The 20,339-nt window shown below is 52.1% G+C and overlaps 1 protein-coding gene across 2 annotated transcripts in view; it reads right to left on the bottom strand.

The window, feature by feature from the left end:
* The window catches only part of LOC138681972 (collagen alpha-1(II) chain-like), a 99,824-nt gene extending 83,222 nt beyond the window's left edge, over nucleotides 1–16,602 (bottom strand). For both annotated transcript variants that reach the window (XM_069770534.1, XM_069770535.1), the window contains exon 1: nucleotides 16,467–16,602. In XM_069770534.1, the coding sequence (XP_069626635.1) occupies nucleotides 16,467–16,563 (97 nt within the window). In that variant the 5' untranslated portion in view covers nucleotides 16,564–16,602. The remainder of the gene's footprint in view (nucleotides 1–16,466) is intronic.
* Nucleotides 16,603–20,339: the final 3,737 nt, after the last annotated feature.

Here is a 20,339-nt window from a genome sequence, read left to right as displayed (position 1 = left end):
GGAGACAACCACACCATGGCCAGGGGATGAGACATCTGGGTATCTTTGTGTTGGTCTGAAGCTCAGACCACACAACATCATGGCTGCTGGAGGCATCAGGAAGAGATTAACTATAACTAGCTGGTTCCCTCTTCAAAATGGCCCCTAAAAAGAGTTCCCGTTGAACTCCCTGGCTGGGACCCAGAAGTACACAGGAACCCAGAGGAGATCTGGCTCACTTTTCACAGGTTGGAGTCATTCTGGATCACTCCTTGCCCTGTGACAGTCAAACTCTTGATAACTTCCAAGGCAGCCACCAAACTCTTTCACTGGAGGAAACTTTTCCTGAGCAACATGAAAGGAGGAGGGATGCACGAGCCACCCCTTTTCTTGGGGATCACTTTTAGAGGCAGGGTCTCCCCACCACCAGCCACCATGCCCAGAGCAGGCACCACTCCGGGGCTGCAGAGCAAACACGTCCCAAAAGGGTGAGTAAGGCAAGGGAGCCTGGAGACAAGCCACAGCCTGTGTAACATCACTGCAGCTCCACCAGCCCTACAAGGAGCCAGGCAGCACATGCCTGCCAGATGCTTCACATTTGGGGAGGAGGGGAGGAGAGGTTCAGAGGTCAAGGTCACAAGCGATTCTTGACTCCATTTTTTGTGAGGGGGCCATGCAGGGGGGAGAGGGAGCTGGGAGGAAATACCAGCCTGTGTGTGTAAAAACCATCCAGGGTGGGATTCACGGTCATGTTTGCACATGTTTGGCTGAGGAGAGGCAGGAAGCTGCAAGGCATGGGGGTCCCTCGGCTGAAACGAAGGGCTGGGGAGGAGGCAGAGCAGCACAACATGCCGGGACAGCCTGGGATGCTCCTTCCTGCATCGCTTTAATGCCTCCGAGAGAGCTGCAACCACACGGTTCGGGATCAGCCTCCAGCTACCGATGTTCCCCCTCTCCTCCTTCCCTTCTTTGTGGGAATGAAATGCTGCGCTGGGAGTTGCAATTCCCACATCAACAAGGCCTGGAGCTCCCTCCATACCCTGGGACTTCCTGGAGTGTGTCAGCCCTGTCTCCCCTTCCCCTCGAACGGGCGTCCGAGTATCGCTTGGCTCCTTGTACTTGAAATGAGAAAGCTGCAGTCTCTGACGTAACCCCAGACACTTCTTTCCAAGGCTCAAGACCAAGCTAAACTAAACCAGACCGCACATATCAGAAATAAGAGCCCAGACACAAAGGAACAGTTTTGGAAATGCCACTCTTGCCTCTGCAGGAAAACGCTCACCCAGCAGCGGTCATCTCCAGGTGGCCCTTCCAATGGCCTGGATTTAGACGGACCTGCCTCGAGCAGGGCCTGCACCCCATGATCCCCAGAAGTCTCTTCCAACGTGAATTATGCTATGACAATCTCCCACTCCTGGATGTGGGTGATATACCTCCTCTACACCTCCTGCCGCTGCATGTGATGTTAAACAGACTTGTAATATCTCAACAGCTATAAAACTTGATTTCTCACCAGCCCAGCTCTTCCAGAGAGCAGCAAGCAACTACCCCAACAACATCAGTAGTGCTTCTGGGGCAGTCACACCCTGCCCACCCAGAACCGTGACTGCCTTGTATATTTAAGACAGAAAAATATAAAATCTAAATCATTAAACCACAAGAACCAAAGATATAACTTCTAAGCACTGCCTTCTAAGGCTAGCATGCCTGGGATAAACAGTGAGGCACAGCATTTTTACTGCTTTAATTTAATTTTGGGTCACTTTTGCTCAATCAGCATCCATCAAATGGTATGAGACTGGTCACTGAGCACAGGATCTGCTCCTATTTAAGCATTTTCAAGCCAGAAAAAAACCACCAAAACACTGTGATCTGGTGTCCTACAAAGAATATACCAAACAAGGTCTCCAGCTTAATTCCTACTTTAAGACCAACAGCTGTGGCTGAATTTGCAAAAACATCTTTCCTTGAGGAAAAACATCTAATCTGGATTTAAAGTCCTCCCGGCAACTAAAACTCTACCACAACCCAACCTTGAGGTAGGTCAGCAGTGAATTAAATAACACATACAATCAACATGTCGGTTGTTACAGCTAACATGGGAGGTTACAATTAAAACCAGCAGAGCTGTGGAAGAAAATTAACAGCACTTTTACTGTAGAAGGTATAGGATTCCCAAAAGTCTGCTCACTTGGAGAGGAAAACCACGAGCGAGGCATTATAAAATAAACCCACTAATAAGTATTCAGAAAACTGCCTACCCTGGGCAGGCGCCTGATCTCCTCCTTAGAAAGAGCCACCAAAAGAAGTTTTTGCTCAAAGCAAGTTAGCAGCTTAAAGGCTTGCCCTGCAAAGGAGAGAAACAATGCAGACCTCTGCCATTAAAGCACAGTACGTGGTTTTGCAAGACCTGCTCGGTCCGAGCAGGATGACTTTTGCTTCCCACAAGCCACAGGCACACAGGGAGATGGGCACCGCTTTGGTTCAGCCTCAGCAAGCCAGGGAAGCGGCTCTCCCCCCAGGGGCTGGGAGCAGGTCGGGGTGGGCAGCCAGCCCGGGAGCCCCCACCTTTCGTCCAGGTTCAAGCCAGCCCGAGGGAGCAGGGGCAAGCGCTGACCCACCCGGCAATGGCAGCCTCCGATTTACAGCCATCGAAGCTGACTTCAGTCCCAAGGGATTTGATGCCAAGAGCTGGTGCAAACTGTATGGCAACTAGAAAGTACCTGGCCATCAGCTACGGCTTAGGGGGATTAAATACACGCTCACCCCCCTGTAGTTCCCACTGGCAAGTGGGAATGAGGATTTTCCTCCTCTGTACCAGCCCCAGGAGCAGGTCTGAGGCAGCTCTGACCTGCTTCGCTTTTGTCCCTGGAATGGATCCATCCCTGCAACGGAGCACATCTGTGGGAAGACTGGGGGTAATTTCCAGCTGCCTTTTTTTGCTGCCTATGGAGTATAGGAGGGCTCAGCATGGGACCTGCAATCTGCCCCAGTCTGAAGTCTTGTTCAAACACTCCTGTGTGAGGAACTCAGGCCCTTCTCTCCCCCCAAATGAGTACAAAACCTTGCAGTTATTGACATGAAACAGGAACAAATTGTGCAATTTTTCATTTAGGTTGTGGCAGGGAGCTTGGGGCTTGGTTTCCCAGGTTTGCTCTAAGGCCACAAGGCAGACACATGATCTTCATGAAATGAAAACAAACCTCTTCACGTGCTGCCAGGAATGAAGGTCCCTACACCGACAGCCCTGCCCTGGAAGAAAGCAAGACCCTGCCATCAGCTGATTGCAGCCACTGAGTTCCTGCAAACTCTCTGGCAGCCACACCACAAAGCATCTCTGTGCCGTGGTGCTGGCTGTGTTCAAACTTAGAGAACTCGTGGGGAAAACAGCAGAGAGGCACTGAGGAGCTGGCTGGATGCAGGCACAGGCAGGAGTTTCCAAGTGATCTAGGACAGTGAGGCCACCCGGCCAAAAAGCTGTTCTTTAAGTCACTCAAACTCTACGTACAGAGCACACATCCACTGTTTTTTTCTCTCTTTCTCCCTCTTTCTTTGCAGGTCACTTTAAACTCTGTACCCCATGCCCTCTTGTTACTGGCCAGGGCGAGGAGGACCATGTGGCACGATGGAGACTAGGTCCTCTGTCTCCTCAGCTCTCTCACCCACATCTTCCAGTTTGCCACCCTCAGAATTAAAACATTCAAAATGCTCCATTAAGGGGAGGAAAAAAAAAAAGGAAAAAAAAAAAGAGAGCGCAGGAGTTGTTTAAAATCTGCTCACACAAAGCTCGCTGCCAGCTTCAAAACCCTCTGCATCGCTAATGACCTTTTAATAGCTCTCATTACAGAACATCTCTCTCAGCCCTGGTACATCACCACCTGCCAAAACAAAGACCAGCATTTCCACAGGCAAAACCCAGCTGTTTAATTGATCCATTCAAGGACTTCAGAAAAGTATTAATAATGCAACTCTGTCAAACTAAAGGTTTCACTCCTGTGTGGCAGATGCCTTCATTGGATGGCAACTCGTTTAACCTGCCTCTTTAATCAAGTATTTCCCACTCCCAGTGGAAGCTGCCGCCGAAAACGTGGCTTAGAAACAAAGGCTCAGCAGCAGGAAAGCAGAAAAAGTAATAACAAAATTTACCTCTTTCACTCTGAACAGCCATACTTAACCTGTAGCATGTACTTATACTCAAGTATACATACACTTAATTGTTAGTACAGAGGTATACAAGCACCCCAAAACGCATCAGGTCTGGGTCCCACATGGTGCTGTACACATAGAGAATACCCCAATAAATTCTCCTTCCTCCTCCTATGACTCTATAGTCTTCATGCCTGGCGTTACTTTGAATATCTCTTCTGATTTACACCTTTCAGGGATGAGTCGTGTCATCCTCACCTCTTGCACTGCAACATGGCATTTTTCCCCAGCTGGTGGGATCTGCTCCCAGCAAGCCCATCAACTCCCGCATTTCTCCATTACAATCCAGAGTGCTCTGCTGAAACTGCAATGGCATAAACATTGGCACTCACAGGGGAAGGGAGAGAGGGAATGGATAAGCATAAGACAGAGCAAGCTGGCAAAATAACAGCACTTCTTCAAAACATCATGTCTAGCAGGTTTAAAAAAAAAAAAGAGAGAAAGTGAGGAGCTAATGGAACATAATCTACTGCCTGGCTGCATTTTGTCTTGCAAAGAGATCTCAGCTCAGAGCCATTACAGAAAGAGCAAAGGCACGCATCTGTCTAGCATCACGCCCTGCTTTACAGACAGAAAGTGCAGGCAGAGAAACAGCAGCTAGCGCAGGGCCAGGGCAGAGCAAAAAATCAGGGAGCCCCAGCCCTGCTCTGTGTCACGGCCACTCAATCCCACTGCTTCCCAGTTCAGTCCTGACTTCAAAGGCTACGGACGTTTCATTTCCTGGGAATCACCCATCATAAAGTTAGTTATTGCACACACGTGTGTGGACCCCCTCCACCAGCGAGCTCTTGCACGGGAAGAGCACTCGGTCCTTAGCTCAGTCCCAGCCATCTGCTCCCAGACGCTCTCCAAGTCAGGGCACTGGGCATCTAGCAACTAGACCTTTCCCCACCCCCAAAAAAAGGCAGGCATACTGGACTAGCTTCTCCCATCAAAACCACCCAGATGAGCTGGTGTGAAAGATCCCAGACCCTTCTCTGCACTAAACTATCCTCCCCCCAGCCCCCCATGTTCTCCTGGTTTTCATTACCAGCTCTAAACACTTGGGACTGGCTGCTGCGGTGAGCATCAGCTGCATCCTCCACAGCTGCCTGCAGTATAGCAGCACAAGAGATTATCCTTGCATCTGTCATGGATGAGTTTGGGGCTGAAGTGCTTTAAGATGTCTCTGCAATATATTACCTACCTGCTTCTCCTATTTCTCCAAGTCCCGCTGGAAATATTTGATGTCTTATCAAATGTATCAACTTAGAATACATCCATCTTCTGCAAGTGGGGAAGCGTGCCTTTGCATAATGTTAGCTGTGAGGGTAGTCAGCTTTCCACAAAAAGTTAATTACCTTTCTGTAGGGTTTTTTTTTTTTCCTTTAAGAAGTAGAAACTGCTATTTGAGTGATTTTAAAAGACCAAAAATAATAATAAAAAAAAATTGACCTTCATTTGCACTCTGGTGAAAGCAACAAGAATCAACTGTTTTCCCTGGGCTAAATCTGTTTGACCTGTGCTCAACCCCTATAATTTCCCCTCGGCACATTTGGAAGGCGATGAACTCTGCACACCTTCCATATGGAGTCATTAAACACAACAAGGAACACCAGGTGTTGCAGCAGCAGGTCCCATCCCCAGTGCTGGGTGCCCACCGCCGAGCAGACCTCTCAAGCGAGCATAAATGCAGATTATGGGACTCCTTAGAGCAGGAAAAAAGGCTATATGCACACGCAAAGATTCACACCACCCTGGGAATGGGCTTAAACCCCCTGGGAACGTGCTTCAGCCTCACGCCATGACTCTGCTCTTGGCAGCAATATCTCCTGCCCGCATTTTTTTGGTGGCAGGAAGGTTACTGTGCCATTGAATGGCAAATGCCCAGCCTCTGGGCAAAGCACCCACATTAACTCCCCAAAGTGGTGCCAGAAGCTGCGAGTTATATGAGCTACAGGAGGTTCGGCCCTTCCTTTCCATGAGATGCATTGCCCTCACTCATCGCCAGCCCCAAATCTGCACATCAGCTCTTTGCTACCCAGCAAGACTGGCCAGGGAAATGCATGAAGCACCCTACACAAGTGGCTGCAGCAATATTTCAAAGCTCACCCTTTGCAGCAGCTGGGGCCAGCGAAGGCTCAGCCCTCCCCAGCCTGGCACAAGCCCGTGATGCTCAACAAACTGCAGCAAACATGAGAAATCCCAGCCTAGGGGAGATGCCAGCATTTACGCCCTTGCCTCGATGCCCGGTTGTGATCAGACACTGAAATACCCTTGCCCCATCTGTCTTGTTTCAGAGCATAGAAAACCCGCTGCCAAAAAAAAAAAAAAGGGTGGGGGGGTGGAGATGGATGTTTTAAAATAGCCTGACAGTTCACTGAGGCATTTTGGATAAAACAGAAGAAATTCTGACATTCTTCTCAAGTGAAACAATTTGAATGAGATCTGTGGAAATGGACCATCATATTCCATTCGGAGGGAGCTCAGTATTGACCTTCATCGCCTTGTGGAGCTGTGTTAGTTCCTGGGATTAATGGACCCACTCTCCCCCTGCTCACCCTGCTTGACTGGGATAGGGAGGGAGAAGCAGAGCAGGGCAAGACAGCCCCCAAGGAGAGGCAATTTGGTATCTCCTGGGCTGTACAGTGAGTTCTCCAGGCTGGAAAGGGCTTTACTGGGGTTGAACTGGCCTGAGTGAAATATTCTATTTCTGTTTTCTCAATGAAAAAGCTACATATTTTCCTGAGGGAAAATTTTGTGTAGGAAAATCTTAGCATCTCAGCTGCAGAAAGTGCATTTTCGTGTTGAAAACACACCAGAAAGATGTGGGGGAAAATGTTTCCAGCTAGCTCTGATGTTTGAGGCTAGATTCCCTTCCCAGTACATCTCCGTCTTCTGCCAATTTGTTTACTAATCACTCCCATCTTTCAAATAATGAACTAATTTACAAAGAACTTGACTGTGTCCAAAAAAAAAAAAAAAAGCAGTGATGCCCTTGCAGGCTGAACTGCCATGGGAGATGCCATGCACACTCGGATCAGCACAGGCATTTTTCAGATACAGCGCAGTGCAAGCATCTTTCCAATTTTCAGGTACATCCCACATCCCAAAGGGCATTGTGCCTCTAGAAAACCCCAGCTGCCTCCCTCTGCCCGGGCAGCCGCAAAGCCACACGGTCTACACTAACATCTTCCCTTTCTTAAAAAAAAGAAAAGGAGTCAGAGCTTGGTAAGCCTAAAAAGAAAACCGTATGTGTCTAGAAAGGGGCAATCACTTTTTGCTCCTCATGACGGATGCTGAGGGGGACCTGGAAGAGAAGCATCCAAGGATGAACCCGCTCTGGGAAGGACAATGCAATGTTAACAGAGGGATATTTGTGTTAATGCCAGTGTTAAGCTTCTGAGAAAGTCTTGTGTGGATTAACTGCTTGGCAAAGTCTTTAATGCGCTTGGTTATTCAATAAAGTTACAGCAGCTCAAGCAAGCTGGTGTGCATCACCTGGTGAATGCTGGCAAGGTAGCTGGAGCTTTCCCTGAGCCTCAGTTCTGGGAGTCATGGGAATTAGGCAGAAACTCCCCTTCTGCTCTAAAAAGAGGATTTGTGAACCTGCTTCCTGTGGAAAAAAGCACAGAAGTGTGTATCTGTGTCTCGATATTCCAGAAATAAATATTGGGTCCCTTGACAAACTCTTCAAATGTTTTGGACTGGCAACACTGACAGAAAGACTTGACAACCTCCAAGCACTGAAAAGGACACTTGGGTGAAGAGCAGTTTTGGCATAGCTATCACTATTCACACGATGCCCATGGTAATTGGGAACCAGCCAGGACAACTACTCCAGCACAGTGCTCTGCTGAACAGCCTCAGAAACCCTCCCAAAACCCTGAGCAGACCAGCCCTGGCTGAAACCTCGTTAATTAACCACCCCATTACCCTCTCCTCCCAGGAGTGAACACCCATGGAAAGGCAGGAGGGGGGAAATCCACAGGCAGCTCCCTGTTTGCCTTCCCCAACAAGAACTCCTGCAGCAAGAATTCCCCACCGCAGCTCCCGTGAGCTTTAGAGGAGGAACCAAGCCGCATTTTAGGGCTTGCAACAGGGCAACGGCCTCGGCAGGCTGCAGCGGAGCACATCATCCAGCCCTGGCCACCAAGCAGCGGATGGGAGGAGAGGCAGAAAATAGAGAGGAGCTTTGATGATCAAAGGGCTGGAGAACCTGCCCTGTGAGGAAAGACTGAAGGAGTTAGGTCTGTCCTCCCTGGAAAAGGCTCAAAAGGACCTTATCACAGTATTCCAGTACTTAAGGGGTAGCCTCAAAGAGGACAGAGGCTCCTTCTTCACAAGGAGTCACATGGAGAAGACAAGGGGCAACAGGTACGAGTTGCACCAGGGCAGGTTTCATCCTGATACAAGAAAGATTTTTTTTGCGGTGAGAACAATCAGTCACTGAAACAACCTCCCCAGGGATGTGGTGGAGTCCCCATCGCTGGAGGTTTTCAACGTACAATTGGACAGGGTGCTAGAGAATCGCACCTAGGCTCCCTTACTCACAAAAGGTTGGACCAGATGATCTTCTGAGGTCCCTTCCAATGTGGGTTGTGCTATGATTCTGTGATTTGATGGAGGTGGGGGTCAGGCTGCTGAGCACCCTGGGTGGAAAGGGTCTCCTTGCCCCCTCCCAGAAATGCTGCCCCCCAGCAGGCACCACAGGCAGGGAGGAGAGGGAAAAGAAGTCAGGAAAAAGAAATCCACCTTATCACAGCAAATCTGGCACTCCTTCCCGCAGAGCTGCTGCAACCCGTCTATGAAACCACTGTGGCAAATCCGATGGAACAAAGAGACTCGCGGCCGCAGGGCGAGGGGCTGCTGCGTCCCTCCGTCCCGCTGCCTGCCTCCCATCTACCCGGCCAGCACCAACGGCCGCGCGCCGGGGCACCCTTGTCCCCAGCAGCACTGGGATCGGTGCAATGTGACCTCAGGCGGCCTTTAACCCCGCAGGAATTACACTGCCGGGAGGGCTGGGGGAGCTAGGCCAAGTTCCACGTGGGTAATTAGTGCTGCACTAATTGCCATCATTGTGGGACAGAGATGCACTGTCAAGGTTGATGTGCCCTAAACAGAAGCTGATTTTTGTCACCATGTTGCTCTCTTGAGTTCTTAGAGTGGGAAAGGCAGGGGAGGAGGGTGCTTAAGTCTTAGAGAGGTTTTTTTCTTAATTGATGACCACAAGAGAGCAAAGCTTTTCAGCCGACTGCTCTGTCACAGGGGCTGCAGGTTGAATTAAGACTTTGCACAATGAAGGAACAAGAGGGACAAGGAATCCCTTTGCCACCAGCTGGCATTCAGGAAACACTTTGCTCTGCCAGCGTCACCGTCTGCCCCCAGCGAAGCAGAGCCCACGGCAGCACCAGGTCTCACTGCGCTGCTACACCCCACGGTGCAACTGGCAGAGCCAAGGATGCTTGGCCTCTCGCTGAACTCTCCCACGCTCGCTGTGTGATGTGAAGGAAGGGGACAGACCCAGCCTTGCCAGCCTGGTTTGTTTAAAAATAGGGAGCAAAGCACAAAAAAAAAAAAACAAAACTTGCTATGCAATGGTAGGTTGGGACGAACAGCCATCCGCTCTCTTTTTAGCTGAAGGAAATGAGGTTTCTGCACTTACATCTGTCCCCCGAAACGCTGCCAGGGCCGACAGGCAGGAGCAGGGAGAGACCCTTTCCCCACCTGCCTGGGTAAGAGCTGCAACACCAGCACAGCCCCTCGCAGATGCCAGAGCACCCCTGCGGAGGAGGGCCCCTTCCTCGCACCCGCCGGAGCCGAGCCCCGAGCCCGCAGCCAGCTGGGGCCGCGAGGACCGAGCCCCCAGCACCCAAGAGTCCCCACCAGCCACCCGATATCCACCACCTCTCCGAAGGGCCTCCTGAGCTTTCCTTCCCAAACAAGCCTCAAACAGAACCAAATCCCAGAGGAACAAACGATCCCATACGCCGCAGCGATCAGGGGAGCAGGCTGCTCTCCTCGGAGGCTGAGCCGTAACCATCCCCAGCTACTGACAGTGGTACGCAGCCAGCATCGCTTGCCCACACAGGCTTAACACCAGCCCCACGGCCCCGCGATGACTACGAGGCTTGTGAGAGCGAAGATTAATGTTATATGTATATATAGCTCATACTGAACATACACAAAGAGCTCTGGCTTCCTCGGCCGGGGGTGGAACGACGTTACGTCAGCCCCCGTGGCGCAGCCGGGACCTCAACTGGGAGCAGATGGCGGCTCCCCCTGCAAGAAACGAGGAGACTTTTGGGAGCCTGCCCCAAAGCAAGGGGTAGGGACAGCCACCCCGAGCTGCTTCTCACACCAAACCCTGTGTCCGCCCCCCCGACCCCTCCACCTCACTGGAGGCAAACCCGAAACCAGCGCGGCTTAGCTTGGGCTTCAGGCCCGGGACCAGGAGCTGCTTGCCAGCACCAGGCTTTGCCTGGGAGAGCAGTGAGGCTTCTGTCAATATTTCGACACGGGCAGACACCAGTTTAGGCGTAACAGCGCACAGCCCAGTTCAAACTGTTTATTTTTCCACGGGTGTGATGAATGTATCATCTAGCTCAACTCCCTGGTGAGTTTATATGATCGTAAACCTGCAGCGCACAGGCGCACATTACGCTTCTCCTCTAGAAAAACCTTCCCCTAAGGCACAGCACTTACTCACCCTTCAAACCCTTTCCCAGCACACTGGAATTTGAATGTAATGATTTCCACCTATTACATGCAAAAAATAGAGGTGCAAGCTGGCATCCTTGGCTGCAGGGCAGGCAGGAGCACCTTGGTCCTTATTTGCTCTGCCTGGTGGCACGCGTGGGGACGTGGGCTGTCAAGTGCCGGAGTCGGCCCAGGGCAGGATCCAGACCTGCTGACACAGAGAGTGGGCACTTTAAAAAAAATCGACAGGGAGAGAGAGTTTTTAGGAAATGAGGCTCCATACGCCCCATTGCTCGTGGAAAGGTTTAAGATTTTATAACTTGGTCTAATCTGGAAGGATTTCTCATGGGGATGCTGCCAAACTTCAAGTCTGCACTCCAGCTTACAGGAATACAAATACGCACTGAAGACAGGGATCCTGGGAACTGCTGGACAGTTTTGGCTGAAATTTTTCAAATAATTCAGCATGAGACAGACGTATAACAGACTTTTCAATCCAAAGAGCTCAAGTTCGGCGAAGTTAAACACCACAGCAAAAAACCATCATCACAGCAGCTGTCTGAATACAGCAGCCCCAGGAGCGGTACCAGCTCCGTGCATGCACACCCCCCCCAGTGTCCCTGCACCCGAGCGTACCCATCGCTTACGACTTTGCCATAAGCATTATGTGTCTCCCATCACCTCGGGAAGAAAGCGGTAGCAGGTGGGATGGCAGCATTTAGGGGGGCAGTGTGAAAACGTCCAGCACATGCCACATCCTGAAATGCAGTGTCATGTCCTGGGTCAGTGCCTTCTCCTCCAGACATGTCAGAGGAAATTGGGGTCACATCCAGTCTCAGTTCCCAAAACACCCAAGCAAGCAGGCACCCGACTGCACTGAGTTTGGTGCAAGTGGGGATACAACCAAGCAACCAAAAGTTATTAAGTGCAAGTGACGGCATTTGTGCCACGCACGTTTTGTCCAAGGGAAAGCAGCAAGGGCCCCTGCCTCTACCCACCTCCTCCCAATTCGTGGACAAAGGAACCAAAGGATTTTAGGGTGGAAAAGGGCTCTTTCATCTAGCAGGTAATGGCTGGAAACTGATGCTCAGCAAACTCAGACTACAGATAAGGGGAATGTTTTTCAGCTGCGAGGGCAATCGCTCACTGCAGCCCACCCAGGAATGGGCCAGCTTCACCATCACTCCAAGTCTTCATGCTATGACGGGACATCTTTCACATCATGTAGGAAAATGGATACACTCCTTCAGGCCCAGCACAGAAATCACTGCACCGAGTTCTCTAGGTTTTGATTCTTCTTTTTGCAGGGGAGCAGAGCTGACCGACCCGTCAACTGGCCATGTCAGCCCCCTGGGAAGCAGCGCAGCCCTGCGGCAACCCCGCGGCAACCCCACATCCATCCTTCCAGCCCCTTTCAAATGGACCCGAAGCACGACAGACCCGGGCTGGCTCTCCCCTCCATCCTCTGGTGCAAAAAAACACAGCTAAGAGGAGTGCATGAAGGACCTCTGAGATAAAAGCTGCATTGTAAAAATATACTGGTGGGCTCTGTCTGGCGGCTCACGCAACTTCTGCAAGCCCTGAAGTTTTAATGGTTTGTTCTCTGCCTTCACAGGGGCAAACAGCCACAGGGGAAGGCTGCACAGATGCTCTCTGTGATGGGGATAGAGGCAGTGACCCCTGTATTTATGTCACTTTAAATGCACAATTTAGGGTCTTGTGAGGGAAAAAAAACCTACAAAACAACCATATAATTGCCTAATTGAGGACTCCATAGTAACGTGCATGCACCGGAAGGTCAAATGGAGATGACATGAAGAGTCCAAATCTGGTATTTCTGGATTTTTAAGCAATCTGACTTGAAACTAGTTAAGATTACCATCATTTTGTAAGCTTTATATACACACACATGCACACACACAAATGTGATCTATATCATATAAAACATATGCTATCGTACATACACAAATAGTACTAACACATCACAATTTATGTATGATTTTGCATATTTACATTAGGTTAAATGTTTAGTTTACAAAGTCCACATACACATTCTACACATACAAGCACACGATCGCATAAGACATCAGATTTGAGGAGCCTTGCTGCACAACACTGTATTCAACATTTTGGAGTACCAGACCTCCAGGAGGATAATTTACTGAAAGACTACTTTCACCAACCCTCGAGCAAGAAATACCATCTGCAGGAGCCAAGCGTTGCATTTTCAGATGCATCCCTTAATTAAGCAGATTTTAATTGGGCGACTCTAAGCTTTAATTAATGGCAAATTGTTAGTGCGCATTCATTTTTGGGTCATGTTCCCAGACGGGATTTTTCCGGATTGGTTTGGAGAGTTTTGTGTTTTGTGGGGCCAGGTCGCAATTATGGTTATTGCACTTTACAGGGAAAAAACAGCTCCCAGGAGCCCCGGAGCCACTGGGCTCCCACTACACCAAGGAGGTTTCCCACTTTCCCCTCCTTCTTAACCAGAGTATCCCCTGAACAGCGGGGTGAGCTCAGCAAAGCCCCCAGAAACACTCATGTTGTGCCCACTGGCGCTGGCACATCTGTGCACTGGGACACGGAGGGGGGATGCTCAGAGGCAGCTGGGGCTTGTGCAACCCCACAGCACCCCGAATACAGAGAAACGCTGCCAGTGCCACCTTTCCCCCACCATCACAGACCCACAGCACTGTGAGGGGTCTCACTCAGGAATCGTTACAGCTCAAACCATGAAAAATAGGTGCAAGTTCAATAATTCAGCCTTGGGAAGGAGGCACCTGGGGCTTTGCATACCCCACACAACGTGCCATGCACATCAGCTTACACACAGCTCCACAGCAGCAGTGATCACAGGGAGATCAGCTCCCACTCACTGCCTTATAATGCTCCCCTAAAAATCAACCTCTCCGCCATTTCCAGGCCAGCTTGCTGCTCCAGGTAGTGTGTGGATTAGGGCTCAAGGGACGGATTTGATTCAGTGCAAATACTGTTTGCTTAAAGGGCTTGGGTGTGCTCCGAGGGAGCAGTGCTCACAGAGGACAGGACACCGGGCATCCCCATTCCCAGCACGCTGGAGTCAATTCCCACCCATTTCTGGCACCCTTGGCCCTCCTGAGATCATCAGCGAGCATCCTTTTGGTAACAGCTACAAACACAACAAATGGCAACAGCCTAGTTTCCCTCCCAGATGGATTCACCTCCTGCTTTTAAAACCCAAAGCCCCAGCTGGGGCTTATGAAGTTAGAAACCAACTTCTCCCAAGCATGAGTCATGCAAACCACTATTCCAGCTTGACACAAGGGAGGAGATGGTGCCATTCTGTGACAGCAAGGCTGCAGAAATACCAACTGCTTGCTACCCCAACCCAAGCAGAGAACCAGGAGACATCAACAAATCACCTAATCCTGACTGAGCTGGAGTGAGAAAAGAAGACAGGGATCCTCATTTCCTAATGGATCCTCTAAGAAACGGATCCTAACTTCCTTCCATCCCTAAGGTGCCACAAATGCCGCACGCCATGCCCTCTCTGCTGCTGCGCAGAGCAGAGGGAACACGCAACCTCAATAAGGTCCCACCAGCTTCGAATACCAACTCCCGGCTCAAGTCATTAGCTGCTCTCTGGCACTCACTCCCCGCTTCAATTATTCCCCACTTGACTCGGGCTCAGTGTGCAAAGCACCCGGCCAGCCGCAGGAGTGCCACGGGTCACTGCTCCAGCTTGCAAAGACAAGCCCAGCTCCAAGGTCAGGAAGGCCAGCCAAGCTCTGCAGCCGACTGCCCCTTGCTCCCCATCCCTCTCCTTGAGCATAGCTATTGCAGCTGAGCTGCACAGGCCTTCCTCGGAGTAGAACTGCACCATCAGTAGGGACTGGCTGAAAAACAAGAGCCTCAACCCCAAAGAACTGTCTTGTTTTATGCCAAATCCTGAGAAACCCACACTTTTGGAGGACTGCGCCCCATTCACCAGCAGGATCTACAATAAAACCTGAAAATCCGCCTGAGCTCGTGACCTTTACCAGCCTGGGCAGCAACGATCAAAGGGTAAAGGCACACATCTGCACGATGCTCAGTCAAATCCTCCTCAGCGCAGCCCCATGACCCAAAGGAAATAAGAACATATAATGAGAATGAAGCTTCCTAATGCTGCTACAGCCAAATGGGACTTCCAGCTCTTCCCTTCCCTGCTGTGCCCAGGGAAACACTGGGCTGCAGACACCCCTCTCTGCCCTCTCCCTTCCTCCCCACACAGCCCAGTACCTTCACTGGAGTTATCACCTCCCAAGTTCCTCAGTTCAACCCCAGTCCCCCCGCACCTTATCCCCACTTGGATTTTGCTCCAGTTCCAGCCCCTGGAATGCAATTCCCAGCTCAGTTTCCCAGGCTGTGGACTGCATCACTCCATCCTTGTTTCCAAGCCAAGGTTCAAGCGGAGTTACGCGCTACTGAGATAAATCAGTGGTTTCCCCCTCAGAAACACATTCCCACCAATGCGGCTGTATTGAAGCCTCTGGCATGCTCAAACACGCATGTTTTTGGGCAGTGGTTCACGCAGTGAACAGGAGCATGAGGTCACTGCTTCTGACTGGGACCCGTATGTGTTAGCACAATGCAAATGCAGCAACAAGTGTCTTAGAAACAGTCAGTCCTTCCTTCAAAATAAACATCCTTTTTATAGTCACTTTATTCAAGTGTTCGCCATCCCCTGCACAGCCTGTCACTTCCCAGTGAAAAGTCCCAGCCCCACGCACCAAACTTTGGAAACGGCTGGCTTGGAGTTTTCATGAGGCAAACCAGTCCTGCGCCCCATTTTATAGGGTGAGGGGCCTGGACCCCACTGTGTCCGTCCCAGGCGGGAGCCGGGCAGGGCCTCCTGCCCCTGGGAGAGACAGGACTCGGCGTTCCCAAAAGTTTCATGAAAAGTTTCAAAAGAGTGACTCGGTGACCAGCCGCAGAGGGGAAAGACGAGGGACGTGGAGACGTGCTGCAGTGCCCCAGATACAAGAATAGCTCCAGCTGTGGCCCGCACAAGCCCATTATGTTATATTATACCTCGGAGAAGCCGTTCACAAACCCCGGCAAGCCCGGCTGCTCCGCTCCTGCAGGGCGAGGGACCCCGTGCCCTCCTCCGGAGACCCTTACGCCCCACCGAGACCCCCCCAAAGACAGTCCTTCCCTGCCAGCCCCCCAACCCCGCCCGCCCGGCCCCGGCAGCCCACGGGGGGTGCCGTTCGCAGCGGGAGAAGCCTTTCGGCCCTCAAAGCAAGCGTGGCTGCCCCGCGGCCGGGCTGCCGGGGCACCGGGGGGTTTTGTGTGTGTGTGTGTGTGTCCGTGCGTCCGTGCGCGTCCGTCCGCGTCCCGACCCCGGCGACGGCCGCCCCGTCCCCGCAGAAGCCCGGCTGCCGCCGGGGGCCGGCCCCGCTCCGAGCGGCGCTCCCCGCTCCGGCGGACCCCCGGCCGTCCCCGGGCTAACAGTGCATCCTAGCGGGGACCGCCGCGCCGAGCAGCCCGGCCCGGGCCGCCCCAACCGACCGCACGCCCCTCCGGCATCTCCCCGGGGGCGCTCCCAGGCTCTCCCCCCCGCCCCGCTGAGCTCCTACCTGCCTGCAGCCCGGAGCCCGGCTCGGGGGGCTCCAGCCCCTCCGGGTACAGGGGCAGGGCGCAGAGCAGCGCCAGCGCCAGCGCCCCGCAGCGCATCGTGCGCCCGGTGCCGGCCCCGCCGCATCCCGGAGCCCGGCCCCGCCGCCGCCGGGGCAGGCACGGCCCCGCCGCCCCCGCCCCCGGCCCGCTCCGCCCCGGCCCGCCCGGCGCTGCGGGGACCCCCCGCGCCCCCCGCGGGGGGCACCCCGCTTCCCTCCGCCCCCTTCCCCACCCGCACCTCTGCAGGGGTTAACCCACCGGCCGGCGGGCCCAGCGCTGCAGGGGTTAATGTGTCCCGTCGTGTGTGTCCCAAACGGGACGCTCTTCCAACGCCGCCCGGCTGCAGGGTTGGAGGGGGGATCCCCCCCTTGGCGGGCAGAGCTGCACTGGGTAACACGCAGACACACACGCGTGTACCTCCACCGGGTGCTGCGGGGGTTAACGACCCCCCCCCATGCTGGTTTGGCCTCCATAGGTAAAGGAGGCACCCCGCCCCCCCCCCCAAATAAAAGTTGCTGCAAGCGGTTTTTGGGGTGCTTTACTCCCAGAGCTGTCTCCCAGCTCGCTGCCTTCTCCAGTGGGCGGTGGGAACGTAGCGGCCTCCTGCCCTGGCATTTTGGGGTGGGTGGGGGACCACCCCTACTCTCCTGCGAGAGCTGTGCTGGTCCTCTGCTTTTAACACTGCTCTTCTTACCCAGAGTCTGGGCCAGTTCAGCCCCTTCTTGGCATTACATGGGTTACACCTCACCTCACTCAGGTCCTGCCCAGCCCTCACACCGCTGTGGGCTCCTCCCGAGGGTCGGGGCACTGTCACCCTCCCAACTGCTCCTTAGCACCAGCCACAGCAGCATCACAGTGCAAGGTATTTGCAGACAGACACCCCAAAAGTGAGTTTCCCCAGTCGCCACCCCAGACAGCCCCACGTCCGCGGAGAGCCCTGCTCCAGTGCTGCCCCACGGCAGACCCTGCTCTGTGCTGCACATTAAGCTCTCTGGTAGCACCAGTGGCACAGACCCTGACGCTGTGGCCACACCGCTTCCCAGGACTGCTCTGCCCTGTGTGACAAATCCCTGGACGCTCACAGAAGCCCTTTGGGGGTTTTGGCTCAGGCCCACAAAGGAGGCAGGCTCGCTCCCAGTCCGTGCTAGTATTTTCTCTGCAGCAATCACCCAGAGACCCCCCAAAAATATGGGAACCCTCAGCGAGGGGCAGCCAGACCTGCCTGCCTCCGGGTGGATGTCCCTGCCAAAGCGCAGGAGGTGATTTGAGTGCCCGGTGGTGTCACCTGGCCGTCATTTTGTGCAAACGAACACTGCCCTGTGGCAGCACAAAGCTAGGCTTCTGTAAGCTTGTCTCTTAAGTCCCGATTGCTGCTTGATCTTGGGGAAGATGTGAGCCCAGCTGGGTGCAAAATGTTGCTGCGCTCACCCCTCTCTGCCCTTCCCCTGCCACACACCGACTCAGCTCGTCAAGGAAATGAAGGTCAGAGACACTCAAGGAGTCATTTGCTTTGCCGTGTAGAGGACTTTATTTGTCAGGAACATGTGACACAGGTTTGGCTTTCCTTTCTCAGGTGCTGCTGAATCCCTTTGATTTCCACAGCTGTGACCTTCTGTCCCAGCAGCACATCTCTTGGCTCTGTCCTGCAGCTAGTCTCTGCTGTGGGACGTGCAACCGCCTCGCAGTGCAGAGGCTCTGCCCTCCGCTCCTTTCACATACCACCATCCCACTGCAGGAGGAGGGTTTTGGGGTGGATCACCTGCAGAACCAGGTCTTTTAAATGCTCTCCACTCCATGAGGAGGAAAAAAAACTTGTAAAAGGCATACATCTATTCTGCCACAGCCCTGTCAGCTCAGCTCAGCATCATCTTTTTAAACACGCTATCATTTTGCTGAATCCAGTAATACAACACAAAGCACATCCTCCTCAGCCTCCTGCAAGAAAATGGGGTTTTATACCCTGTGGGTATTTCAGACTTTTGTGCAGGAGTAGCTGGGCAAGGACCGTGCCTCCTCCTCCTCCTCTCTTTGTGCTGTGCTGGGCAGAGAAAAGGCTGCCAGAAACAGAGAAATAATAAAAACAGACACAGACAAAGCCAGTGCTGGGATATTCTGTTTCAGAGCAATGACAGAAAGTGGAGATGAGGATAAAATGAATAAACTATGGTTATTGATACTGTTTTCTTTGAATTAACACAGCTCTGCTCCATCAGCATGTCCCAGGCTTCCTGAACGGGTGAAGGGCTCTGTTCTGGTGTTTCCATCAGTTTGCTAGGGAGTTGGCTTGCTCAGACCTCCCTCCTCAAACAGCCTCAGCAGCTCCTTCGTGCTGACTCACCCGCCTCAGGACTTCACCCCCACAAATATTTGCACAGCCTTATCAGAGCCACCCTTCTCCATCACCGTGCAGAGCTCCTCACAGCTATCGCCATAAATCTGTCCCCAACCTTTCATCATTTTTGTTATTGCTCCTTTTCTTTGAATTCTCTCCAATGAACCAACGTGTCCACTAGTGAGATGCCAAATTCCCAGTGTCACTTCACTAGCACCCTACTAGGAGCTTGTGTATGTAAAAAAATCATGCACACATCAGTGATTTAAAACACCAAGACATGAAGGAGGCAGAGTAACCTGCGGGAGCTCAGGAGACCTTGTCCTCGCTTCTGCATTGGCTTGCTGGGTGACCCTGGGCAATTTAGTCCCCTTTCGGTGCCTCAGTTTACCTTTTTATCACATGAAGATGCAAAACTAGCCTCTTTTGCTCTTCTGCAAAATAGTTTGGAATGTGCTGAGGGACAGCGTTGAGTCGAAGCTCGTTATTATGATCAGGCACTTTCTGAAAATGGTGCTTTCTACAGCCCAGAAAATATCAGGAGATCTACTTAGGGTTGATCAAGAGGGATGAACTCCACTGGGATGAGTAATTCATCATCTTGGAGGGCACGCAGTCTGCAAATGTGGCTGGAATGGGGAATCAGCCGGATGACATTGGGTTTTCATGCTCTGGGGAGTACAAAAGGCCAAATTACCTGAGCACATTGGACTCAGGTGTGTTCAGTGTCTCACCCTGAGTTTTCTGCATCCTAAGACAAATATTTCAGGGAATGACACTCAAAGAGTGGCAAGGGTACACGAATCAGTCTTTTTCCATTTTTTGTTTCACTAGAAAGTAGAAAAAGCCTGAAAACACTACCCCTAATGGTAAAACAAGGCATGGGGGTGCTGTCCTTGGAAATACTGATCCAGATTTTATCTGTAGGTCTGGGAGTGGAGATACAGGGAACAGAAATGTAGTGGTGTCTGCCGGCAAGATATGCCCCTGATGGGAAGAGACCTTGTGCAAACCCACTCACAGCAGCTTTGCATGAACGGTGTTACACTGGTCATGAGAACCAGGCGGCACCAAGGACGAGGTACAAAAATAGAGCCATTTTGTAGAGTTCAGCTGAACTCAAACGGGAGTGAAGCAAAACCGGGAGTTTCAGCTCCAGTGTCTTGGATGTGGGAAATGCTTTGAGTCTGGTAGCAGGGATCCCACCTGCTCCAGCTCTTTCATCCTAGAACTCAGGCAGTCCCTGGAGAAGCTGTTGGGTGCATTGCTGCCTTGGTCTCAGGGACTGAAAGAATACAACTGAAATAAGGAGAAATAAAAGAAAAAAAAAAAAGAAAAAAAAAAGGCAAAAAGCTGCCAAAAGGCTTTTAGGATTTGAAAACACATATGGGATTGTAAACTGGTCTCGGAGGTCCCCTGTGATACACATCTGGAGGGGAGAGGTTGCTCATCTGGTCCTCCAGGCAGATTCCAGCTCCCCAGATGGTTGAGGTGGAGCGAA

Source organism: Haliaeetus albicilla, chromosome 26 (assembly GCF_947461875.1).
Source record: "Haliaeetus albicilla chromosome 26, bHalAlb1.1, whole genome shotgun sequence".
NCBI classification, from domain to species: Eukaryota; Metazoa; Chordata; class Aves; order Accipitriformes; family Accipitridae; genus Haliaeetus; species Haliaeetus albicilla.
The sequence above is the reverse complement of the archived record's forward strand: the minus strand, read 5'-3'. Positions and strand labels throughout refer to the sequence as shown.